This window comes from Saccopteryx bilineata, chromosome 2 (genome assembly GCF_036850765.1).
Source record: "Saccopteryx bilineata isolate mSacBil1 chromosome 2, mSacBil1_pri_phased_curated, whole genome shotgun sequence".
In the NCBI taxonomy this organism is placed as follows: Eukaryota; Metazoa; Chordata; class Mammalia; order Chiroptera; family Emballonuridae; genus Saccopteryx; species Saccopteryx bilineata.
The window spans coordinates 339,089,900-339,102,477 of NC_089491.1; the positions used below are offsets into that span (position 1 = coordinate 339,089,900).

The 12,578-nt window shown below is 43.4% G+C and overlaps 1 protein-coding gene across 1 annotated transcript in view; it reads right to left on the reverse strand.

The window, feature by feature from the left end:
* Positions 1 to 6,789: 6,789 nt before the first annotated feature.
* MTPN (myotrophin) overlaps positions 6,790 to 12,578 on the reverse strand; it is a 52,517-nt gene continuing 46,728 nt past the window's right edge. The window contains exon 4 of the mRNA XM_066262370.1: positions 6,790 to 10,196. Within this exon, the coding sequence (XP_066118467.1) occupies positions 10,110 to 10,196 (87 nt within the window). The 3' untranslated portion in view covers positions 6,790 to 10,109. The remainder of the gene's footprint in view (positions 10,197 to 12,578) is intronic.

The window sequence follows — 12,578 nt, forward strand, 5'->3', positions numbered from 1 at the left end:
GCTGGAAGCATCAACTCCCATATGTGCCTTGACCAGGCAAGCCCAGGGTTTTGAACCGGCGACCTCAGCATTTCCAGGTCGACACTTTATCCACTACGCCACCACAGGTCAGCCAGCCAGGTTTTAATGGGGGTTTTATTGATTATTATCATTATGGAGAGAAGTGCTAATAATGGCATGAACCAAGATTTTATTTTTTATTTTTATTTACTTATTTTTGTAGTTTTATTTAGACAATTAATTTTAACAGGGTGACATTGGTCAACTAGAGTACATAGATTCAGAGAAAACATCTCCAGATCATTTTGACATTCGATTATGTTGTATACCCATCACCCAAAGTCAAATTGTCCTCTATCACCCTTCATTTGGTTTCCTTTATGCCCCTCCCCTCCCACCAGCCCCTCCCTCTCCTTTCTTCCCCTCCCCCTGGTAACCACTGCACTCTTGTCTATGTCCATGAGTCTCAATTTTGTATGAACCAAGATTTTAGCTTGGAGTTCCAGTCATGCAGTGACCCACAGGATTTCTGTAACAGTGCACTCCGAAAGAAAAGGGGAGAAACTGCATCTGTGTTCGGTGCAAGGAGCAGAGACTTATTAGGATGCATGCTCCTCGGGGACATCAGGCCTGGGGACCCCATCCCGCTCCTGTGTCTGTTTTCTGCTGTGAGCTAAACGCAGGTCGACCTCTCCCTGGCCCTGGGGGCTGCTTACGGAGAGAGCTGGGCTCCCTTCTCCTGCGTGGTCCCATAAGGGCCACTGGGTTGGAGCAGAGCCCGGCAGGGTGGAGTCCTGCCACTGGGCCTTGACTCCTGAGTGGGCCCAGGGCAGAGAGATGGCCCTGCAGTCAGGGTCACTGGCAGGGTACCAGGCGGTCCCCCAGGCGGCCTGCTCAGCATCCACTCTGGTCTCAATGCTGCTGCTGTCTGCCAACTCCCTTCTGAGTCTGAGCTGGCATCAAGGTTACACTGCAAAGGGCCAAGTCTAACCACGTGGAGCTTTGCATATCTGAGGCCTTAACATTTCATGCAAATGCACAAACAACAGGGGAGGCCCCAGCCTCAGACAGGGGTGCTTGCCCTGCGGGAGCAGGGAGGCCCTCTCCACCCCCCCCCCACCCCCCGCGTGTTGGCTCCTTTTCACCCAGCACACATCAGGACCTGTAATGCCTTTATTTAGGAGTAGCCTTTGATTTTCAGTTGTCTTCTTCCCAGCATATAAGCCCTGTTGGGCCGGAGCCCTGTCAGTAGCATTTACTGTGATATCCAGTGCCCACAACATTGACCCAATAACTCGATTCAAGAATGTGCCAAGGACCTGAACAGACATTTTTTTTCCCAAAGAGGACATACAAATGGCCAATGCATATATGAAAAAGTATTTGCTATCAGTAACCATCAGGGACATGAAAATCAAAACCTCAATGAGATACCATCTCACACCTGTTAGGTTGGCTATTATAAAAAAAACAAAACAAAACAAAGGACAAGTGTTGGCAAGGACATGTGGAGAAAAGGGAGCCCTTGTGCTCTGTTGGTGGGAAGGCAAATTAGAGCAGCCGCTATGGAAAATAATACCTAGAGGTTGCTCCAAATATTAAAAATAGAGTTAACACTTGAGCCAGCAATCCCATTTCTTTTTTTTAATTTTATTTTTCAATTACAGCTGACATACGATATTATATTAGTTTCAGGGGTATACTGTAGTGATTAGACATTTATATAACTTACAAAGTGATCACCCTGATAAGTCTAATACCCACTGGGACCATGCATAGTTATTACAATGTTATTGATTATATTCCCTATGCTGTTGGTATAACTGGCAATTTGTCCTTAATTCCTTCCCCCTTTGTCACCCATTTCCCCCATTCCCTCCATTCCTTCCACCCCCTGGACCCCGAAGTCTGGCAACCATGAATTGGTTCTCCATGTCTATGAGTTTGTTTCTGTTTGTTAGTTCTACATTGCACGGGTAAGTGAAGTCATGTATTTGCCTTTCTCTCTCTGACTTAATCCACTTGGCATAATACCCTCGAGGCCATTGTTTTTCAACCACTAGTCTGTGGATTGATCTGCCATAAATTTCGTGCCTGATACTGTGTGAAGATTATAGACCCAATGATCTTAGTCAAATTTGCTTATGCTCAAGGTGATTTCTGCCTTAGCAGTCCCTGAAATAATTCTCCCATCTTCACTGATTTCCAAGGGTAAAGAGGTTGAAAACCACTGCTCTAGGCAACGTCAGTGGTGCTGCAATTGGTAAAGTTTCACTCCTTTTTATGGCTGAGTAACGTTCCATTATACACACATGCCACATCCATTGTAGGTACTATGTATACATATGTACCACATCTGTATCCACTTGTCTCTTGATGGACACTGAAGTTGTTTCCATATCTTGGCTATTGTAAATAATACCGCAATGAACATAGGGTGCATATGTTTTTTGGATTTCTTTTGGATAAATACTCAGAAGTGAAATTGCTGGGTCATATAGTAATTTCTTTTAATTTTTTGAGAAACCCACATACTGTTTTCCACAATGACTGCCCCAATCTGCCTTCCCCCCAACAGTGCAAGAAGGCTTCCTTTTCTCCACATCTTCACCATCACTTGTTTGTTGATTTACTGATGACAGCCATTCTGGCAGGTGTGAGGTGATAGCTCTTTGTGGTTTTGATTTGTTTCCCTGATGATTAGTGATGCTGAGCATCTTTTGGTATCTATATTGGCCATATATATGTCCTTTCTGAGAAATGTTTATATTCAGATCATGGATATTTTGATATTAAGTTGTATGAGTTTCTTACATATTTTGGATATTTGGATATTAACTCCTTATCAGATATATCATTCAGCAGGTTGTCTTATTTTTTATGGTTTCCTTTGCTGTGCAAAAAATTTGTTTGATATAATCCCATTTATTTTTTTTGTTTCCCTTGCTTGAGGAGATACATCAGAAAACATATTACTAAGAGAAATGTCCAAGATTTTACTGCCTATGTTTTCTTCTAGTTTTATGGTTTCAGGTCTTATATTTAAGTCTTTAATCTATTTGAATTTATTTTTGTATATAGTGTAAGAAAACAATCCAGTTTCATTCTTTCGTGTGAGTCTGTCCAGTTTCCCAACACCATTTATTGAATAGACTGTCTTTACCCCATTGTAGGTTCTTGACTCCTTTGTCATAGATTAACTGACCATAAAGGTGTGGGTTTATTTCTGGGCTCTCTATTCTGTTCCATTGATCTGTCTGTCAGTTTTTATGCCAGCATCATGTTGTTTTGATTACAATAGCTTTGTAATATGCTTTGCTGTCAGGTGACATGATACTTCCAACTTTGTTCTTCTTTCTCAAGATTGCTTTTGCTATACGGGCCTTCTGTGGTATTATTTTTTTCTGTGAAAAACACCATTGGTATTTTGATAAGCATTGCATTGAATCTATAGACTGCTTTGGGTAGTATGGACAGTTTAATGATGTTAACTCTTCCAATCCATGAGTATGGGATAGGCTTCCATTTATTTATATCTTTAATTTTTTTCTTCAATGTCTTATAGTTTTCTGAATACAGATCTTTTATAATCTTGGTTAAATTTATTCTTAAGTATTTTATTCTTTTGGAAGCAACTGGGGATGGGATTGTTTTCTTAGTTCTCCTTTCTTTAGTTCAGAACTGGTAAATACAAATGCCTAATTTATACCTTCATCAGAGGTATATCTGTATAGGAAAAATCATAATATATATAAAGTTTGTTAATATCCAAGATTTTAGGTATCCACTGGGGGTCTTGGAACATATCCCCCGTGGGCAAGGGAGGGCTGCTGTAGGCAAACTCATAGAAGCAGAGACTAGAATGGCAGTTGCCAGGGGTTGGGCAAGAAGGAAATCAGGAGGTGTTAAAGTGTATAAAGTTTTAGTAAGTCCTGGGGATCCACTGTTTTAAAAAAAGGAAGAAAGTAAGTGAGCATTGAATCCCTGAACCTCCCCATAGATTAGAGCAATAATGTTCAGCAAGGGAGCAAGTTGGGAGCATTGGTTTTGACTATCTGCGTGAGACCAGCTTTTATCCTCACTTCATTTGTAGGTGCCCGGGCTCTAACACGAGACAAAATTAATTGTACTGCACATGCACTGTTTACTGGCTGTTTGTAATTGAACCTCTCTTGGTCTGTTCCTCTTTTTACCATCTCATTATTGTGAAAGCTGAGTCAGGTGACGAAGTTCTCAGCACAACACCCTAGCTCCCGTCACACAATCAATGTTAGCCAAAAAATTAGTTGTAAAAGTACGTAAGTTGGCTACAGAAATTTGGCAATTCACAAGTGGTACTGACATTGCTGGACCTGGCAGCCTCTCACGGGGGGTGTACGTGATTTGAGTGATCTAGTAGTATCCTCAAAACCAGCATTCAGAGGACGGGAATTGTTAATGCACTATTTTCCTTTGTAGGATAAGTCGTTACGTCTATGAGTGTCGGCAGATGTGTGAGCCATCAACGTTCTACCCAAACGCTGTAGGTGAGTCTGTCCCTGCAGCTGAATGCTTGGAGGTTGCTGGGGGAGGGGGAAAGACAGCCCTTTGTTCGGCTGCTCTATTTACAGCTGTGGTTCAAGGTAGCCACAATGGCCCCGCAACCTGCATTTGACCTCACAGTCAGCATTTCCTCAATGAATCGTTGTGACTCTGTGATACTTATCTTTACGTCATTGATTCCGGTGTGCAGTGTCTGTAGTACTTAGGAGGCTGATATCTGGGTACAATGACTCTCAGGACCACTGGTCCTGACAGCCAGTCATCCTCTAGCCAGGATTCACAGGAACAAAGGTGATCTTGTGTGTGATGTCCAGTGGTCTGACATCAGCGGTTCAGAACATGTACAGTGAACACCTGCCCTGTGTCAGGTGCTATTCAAGCTGCCGATAACTTTTCTCAATCAGTAATTGTATTTCCATAGAGTAAAAGCCTTGAAAAAAAAATACAGATCCTAAATCTGATGTGTGATGATCTGGCTGGCATGGGGGACAGAGCTGATCTGAAACAGAATATGGTTAGTTGGCACAAGGTGCGCCCACTGTGGTGGGAACCCATGTTCACACCACGGATGCCAGTACAGGGCACGGGGGCTGAAGCCAGCAGGGACACTGTTAAGTGACTGCAGCAATCCCAGATACCTGCAAGGTGGCAAGCAGGAGATACAGAGGTGTCTCCCCAAATTCCTTGACGTTTCCCTCACCGCAGTCAGGGCTGAAGTTTTAGGCGTTCAGCTGTGGGCTGCTGTGGACTACGGACAATACTGTCCACACCAAGTGAAAGGACATCTTACAGGGGAAAACCCTAATAATAGTGAAGGGCCATTCTCACCAGTGATACATCTTTGGAGCCACTGTGACATCCTACCCTGACCTCTTTTGCCCCGAATCTAACTTGGAAGGTTATCTTCAGATTTTCGTGGTGCCCAGAGCTCCAGGACTTGGCCAGAGTTTAGCTCTCTCTCGAGTCAAAGGCTTCCATCTACTCCCTCTAGGAAGCCTGCCTTGACGACATGCTATTCACAGGCCTTCAGACTATTTCTTTCTCCCTTTATGGTCTGTGCACTGGTCTTCAAACTTGGGCATCCATCCTTAGCCAGTTTGTTACGACATCATTGCTGCAGTCAGCCCGAGTTTGACTGGGCAGACCGGGCTGGGTATGGTGCTACTTCTACCCCAGGGACCACCTTTGGAGAATCACTGGTCTCGCAGAAAAAGGAAGAACAAGGATCTTCTAACAGTGATACATTGTGCTGCGTCCAAGTCCTGTGATAGCTGCTCTCTAATCACAAGAGTTTCATAGCAACGCACCCTAAGCTCTCTTTCCTACAGGCACGTGACTTTCATCTGCAGATGCTGGTCTGCTCTTTGATTATTATGGAAGTGGGCACTGTCTGCTTTAAAACATACTTAGCCAGACTTAAATTCTTTTATAGACCCTAATTCTTAAAACAGAAACCTCAATGTTTATAACCTTTGCGGTGGACATTCTCACCTACAACCATACATTGCCATGTTCATATACTAATATAAATATGTAGTTGATATACTAATATAAACATTTATACTTCCGCCGCTACATAGAAGTTCCGAAAGAGAGCTTTTGCTGTTATTTTTGCTTGTGCATCTATTTTTCCCATATTAACGGGCCACTTCAAAAGTGACCTACACAATAGTCCGGGGGTGTTCACAAGGTTATAGTAGAACCACAAGTATTATATAAATCTGGTTCAGTTTTGAGGTTCAAAGTGATTTCATGTTAAATCAGAGCTACTGAAAAGTACACCCTAAAAAGTGCGCATGGGCAAGTGAGCTTGGAAGAAATGGTGCCCCTCCTAGGAACGTGCAGCGACTTAAGTGAGCGTACGAAAGAGCAGCTTTCATACCTCCTCAGATCCTGACCCGGGATGGCCAGTTGCTTTGTCCCTCGTTTTCTCTTTCTCCTTTTTGCACAATCCCTCTACCCCCCACCCCCCGCCTCCCAGTACCTTCCCTAGTAATGTGACCGAACATTTACAACCAATATGGATCGGGAGACTGACACAAAAGCTAAACCTCCCAATGAGTAGTGTAGTTTATTGCAATTAAATCGTTCCTACGTCCTATTTTTCTTTCCACTTTTTTTTTCATGAAAGTGGGAGTCGGGGGGGGGGAATTTAGATGAACTAGACGCCTGAGGTCCGGCTGTGAGGAGCCTGGCTGGGGAAGGAAGAGGACAGTGACCGAGGGAGAGAAGTGCTGACACCTCAGCTGTAGCACAATTCAAGTTTATTCCATTTGTTCTTGCAACACAAAACCAAAACACAGTATTATTTAGCATTCTGATGTACATGAAAGAGGATATGAGAAAACCCAATTGTGTCCAAAGTATTAATTACATTGTGGAAAAAATGAACTCAAATATATCAAAATGCACAAAGCACTAGGTCTTCCTCCATTACTGCTTAGAAAGATATGATTGTTTCTCCATTTACAAAATAGAATCAGGACAATTTAAATTTTTAAAATTTTGCATGCAAAACACTGCAACTGCTTACGTAGGAGGGCACTCTCACCAGCTTCTAGACAGTCGAGTATACAATATTGCATGGAAGGAAACGCAGCTCAGTTGAAGTTTTAGAAAACAAATCAGGTACATACAGATTTGAACTCCATTATTTGGAAGAAAGAAATCAGGGACTAAAGGGGCTACTGGCTTGCAGCTTCCACACCGACCCCCCTCGCCTCCCCTTCTTCGTGCCCCTCTGGGTTTAGGAGGGGAGCTATGCATACAGCTACTCAGGTACACAGGTGCTGTATTTGAACCGTAGTCTGGATACCAGTCTGAAGCTGCAAGGGGGAACTGGTTAGTATTCTAATAGTATAGTAAACATGCAGGCGATCTTATACACCTGCTTGTAATTGCTATAGTGCATACGAAATGACTGACTGAACACAAAACTATAGAACATGCAAGGTTGTTGCTGAGATGTTAAATATTACTTCAGTGGAGAAAAAAAGCTTTCACTAATGCATGTAGTACCAAAAAGCAAACATGGTTTTAACTTCCTTTACTCAAAATATGAACATTAAGTGTTGTGAATTTCTCGGCCAAGTGGTTCAGAAATACATTATAAATAACCTAGTTAAAAAACAGTGTAAACCATCTTGGTCAGGTTAACTATGTTATCTTCTCAAGCAACCGCTTCGTTGAGTACGGGGTTTGCACATGGCTGAGAAAGAAGGCGAAGCAGCCCCTACTGCAGTATGGGACGTCGGGACAGACGGACAGGGGTCATGTGGTCTCCGCACCAGGCGACTGTCAGAAGTGGACCAGGTTGGGAATGACAGGACAGTGCACTCTCTGCAAGAGCCAACTCTCACAAAACACTTAGGATGGGAAGGTGAAAACCGTGTAGAGGGTAAAGCCCAAGCCTTTTCTGGATCACTTTATGCCAACAGGTGGAAACAAAGATATCAGAACACCTTGTCACTAGGCTGATGGGGAAAGACTGAGAGAGTGCCCTCTGTCTTCCGAGAGGATCGCTTCGGGTTTCAGTTCTGTGATGTGACCGAGTACTGGTTCCGGACTTTTACTCCGACTTGGGCTGCGTGAAGGCGGCAGTTAGCCAAATGTAGCAAAGAATTTAAACCACTACTCTGTGATTGTTTTCCTGGGTGCAGAAAGACTGCAGGGCTAGGCGGGCTGTCAGTGAAAAAGCCACAGGATAAAAAAAGGGCTTGTGGGAACACACACACACACACACACACACACACTCAAACATACTCTTTCTCTCACACACACACACACTCAAACATACTCTTTCTCTCACACACACACACACTCAAACATACACTCTCACACACATACTCTCAAACATACTCACACACACACACACACTCTCAAACATACTCACACACACACACTCTCAAACATACTCACACACACACACATTCTCAAACATACTCTCTCTCACACACACACACACTCTCATACTCTCTCCTCTCTCTCTCTCTCTCTCTCTCTCACACACACACACACACACACACACCAACCAACCAACCAGTAACTGATCATTAAGATTTGTAATTAGCTAGGCTGACTGTTCTTGATAGTTTAACTGTTATCAAATGCTACATTGCCTTAAAAAAAATCATCAATTCTTTATTATCCATAATCTGAATACAAGTCCCTAACCCACCCGCCCCCCTTTCTAAAAATTTGAGGTACATTCAATTATTGCATGAAGTGGCTAAGGAACAATCCTAATATTTCTAGGAAGCTTATCTGGGTGGCAGGTCAGAGGAATCTTAGTATTTTAAATGCAAAAGTAGCAAAATTTAAGGGTATGAGTTTTAATTAGTTGTACTGCTCATGAAATAAATATTTGAAAATGTATCTAAATGTTTTCTGCAGGTCCTAAGAACCCCATTTTAGGGCATATATTTAAGGACAATACATTTCAAAGGTGTCACACTTGATGCATGATTTAGAAAAGAAACAATATACTCTGCCGGTGGGTCGGCGTACGTTCAGCAGAATTTACCAACTTGGGGAAACTTGGTAACAGGCATATTTTTGAAGAGCTGGGGTTGAATTTGTCCCAATGGTCACCCCAGTTACGGCCTTGGTGTAGGTAATCAGCATCCAAGAGGTCCGAGAGGTGTGCCACAGGGCTCCCGGTCCTCCGCACACAACCACTCAGCACCCATGCACTCAGCAAACGGGGACAACGCACAGGGCCTGGGACAACTGTTCTCTGACTGATCCTAACAGGCTCATGGCCACAAGTCTAGTTTTAAATCCCCTTCTACTACCAGCAGGAGTTTAAAAGTGTTTCAATGTTATATAAATGTGTGAATCTAGAGGAGAAAAAAATAGGCATACTGGAATGGTTTCTCCTTTAGACTTCCCAAACTTAAGGTTTTATAAATAAAGCGAGTCAGTTTTACCGAGAGACATGAGAGCCATGTGGAAGGGGAGAGGAAATGCAAAGTTCAGTCATCTAGCAATTTAGAAGTGTGCCCCTCCTCACGGGCACTGAGCTTTCGGGAAGGCTGAGCCACCGAAGAAAGATTTGGTCACCAACCACAGGCAGCGCCCTTGACTATACGAGAAGATTCCCCAAAGTGTGCACCTTAAGGCAGAAGGCGAGAGCCAATTGCTGTCTCAGCACCCAAGGTTTACAGCAGCAGCCATGCTGCTTGCACAGCGAGGGCTACCGTGTACACAGGGTTGGCCTTTGTGGAATCAGACCCTCAACATTACCTAATTCATAAGTGAGCTGAGAACGTCAAATGTGACGGTCTGGTTTGTCTTGACTCTCCCTTGAGTGGAAGCTGTGTATTTTTGGGAAATGGAGAAGAGGCTGACTTGATCAGGAGTCCTAGTAAAAGCCTGATCGTGGTTCTGTCCTCTCCTCCATGACACTGTTTGTTCTGGTAGTCTGATTGGTTATAAATCTCTCTCTCCCCTCAACCCTCGTAAAGTGTTTAGCTGAAGAAGCTGGCAGATAGAGAGTGACAGACAGACAGGCAGCAGTGGGCGGCCACAGGAGGGGCGTCCTTCCGGCGCCGTCAGCCGGCCAGCCATCACTGAAGCAGAGCTTTGATGGCCTGGTTGTCAGTGGCTTCCAAGGCGGTCAGTCCATCCGGGCCTTTCACAGTCTTATCAGCACCCTGGGAGAGAGCGGAAAAGCTTTCGCCATTAAACAAGCCCACAGTGAGACGAAAACAGACTAGCTGGTTTACACCCAGAATTAGAAGCTCCTTTCCGTAAACGGACTTTATTGAAGAAGAAAACCCTCAGCACTTGGCCAGGTTATGGATTAAAGTATTAAAAATGGCAGATTATTTTTCAGGCACAAGAAATTGTAAACTACACACACAACTTGCCAATAACATTGGCAATGACTGGCTCTATACGTGCATATATTTACCCAATTAATTATGGTTTGAAAATCAATTTATCCCTAGGTGTAATATAAAATAGGGGGAAATCATTTTTGCTAAAGGAGAGTATTACAGTGACAAACTTATTTTTTCTTCTTTGCAATACTTTCTGGAGAGTGCCTAAGTATTATACACACTATTTCTAAAATCCAGAGCTTACAAAACTTTTAGACAAACTCCTAAAGAACACATATAATACTGCTTGTTGTACTTGTAAAAACTAAGCACCCACCGCCGGCTGTGGGCTGGGCGGGAGGCCCCGGGCTGCCCTCAGCACTACACCTGGGCAGTGCTGGCCTGGGACGTTTTACTTGCAACACGGTGATTTAGGTTTGAGAATGTGGACATTGACCTTTGTGTCCATTGCTGTTGAATCTGTCTTTCTTTACCAGATTAAAAGTTCCATGGAGGTAGGAATCTTGTCCATATTACAGTGCGTGGTAGGTGAGTCTGCTCCCCGACCATGTACCTCCCTAAGGAGTTTCCCACCATCCCTCACACACCATGCGCCATGCCTTCATCTGTGCTGGGTTCCAAATGGAATGCCTTCCCCCTTCTCTGGCAAACCAGGCCAGCCATTCAACAGGTATTTACTGAATGTGTGATGTGTAGACACTGTGTAAGGGGCTGGCGAGTCAAAGTAAAACAAAACAGTCTGCCAGCCTGGCTCCCGTGGGGGACAGGCACATCAACCACCATGACTCAGTGGTGAGAACAGCAACGGTGTCATCAGTGATGAGTGGCTGTAATGCAGAATGGGATGTGAGATGCAGGGGTGTGTGTGGTGTGTGTGTGTGTGTGTGTGTGTGTGTGTAAGAAGGAAAGTCTTTCTGGAAGAGGGCCTGCCTGAGCCGAGCCGCGTGTGTGTGTGTGTGTGTGTGTGTGTGTGTGTGTGTAAGAAGGAAAGTCTTTCTGGAAGAGGGCCTGCCTGAGCCGAGCCGTGTGTGTGTGTGTGTGTGTGTGTGTGCGTGTGTGTGTGTGTGTGTGTGTGTGTGTAAGAAGGAAAGTCTTTCTGGAAGAGGGCCTGCCTGAGCCGAGCCGCGTGTGTGTGTGTGTGTGTGTGTGTGTGTGTGTGTGTGTAAGAAGGAAAGTCTTTCTGGAAGAGGGCCTGCCTGAGCCGAGCCGTGTGTGTGTGTGTGTGTGTGTGTGTGTGTGTGTGCGTGCGTGTGTGTGTGTGTGTGTGTGTGTAAGAAGGAAAGTCTTTCTGGAAGAGGGCCTGCCTGAGCCGAGCCTTGATGAGTAAGTACAAGATGATTAAGTAAACCAGGAAGGAGAAGATGACAGATTATAGAAGTTTGAAATGATCACAAAGTCCTTTCTTGGTTTATCTTTCTGATAGTTATTGGTGTATTAAAATGCAACCAATTTCTGAATTTTATACTATTGATTTTGTGTTCTACTAATTTACTGAATTCATTAATTCTAAGGTTGTTTTTTTTTCTGTTGATTCTTAAGGGTTCTATGTAATATCATGTAATCTGCAAATACTTTCCAATTTGGATATCTTTTCTCTCTCTCCTCTGTTTACTATGGCTAAGACTTTCAGTATCAAGCAGAATGGAAGTGGTAAAAACAAACATCTGTCTTGGTTCTGAATTTAAGGAAGACTCTTTAGGTTTTCACTATTGAGTATGATATTAGCTGTGGTTTGTCATATATGCCCTTTATGATGCTGAGGTATGTTCCTTCTATCCACCTTGCTGACAGCCTTTATCGTAAATAGATTTTGGATGATGTCAAATGCTTTTTCTGCATCTATTGATATGATCATATAATTTGCATCCTTCATTTTGTTTATGTGGTGTTATCCCGTTCGTTTTGTGGATACTGAACCAAACTTGCATTCTGGAAATAAATCTCACATGATCATGGTGTGAAATCTTTTTAATGTATTGCTGGGTTCAGTTTGCTAATATTTTAAGGATTTTTGCATCTATGTTCATCAGGGACATCTGTCTATATTTTTTTTAGTATCTTTGCTTAGTTTTGGTATCATTCTTGTAACATAAGTTTGAGTCTTCCCTCTTCAATTTTTTTGAAATAGTTTGAGAAGAATAGGGTTAATTCTTCACTGTTTGATAAAATTTAGCTGTGAAGACATCTGATCCA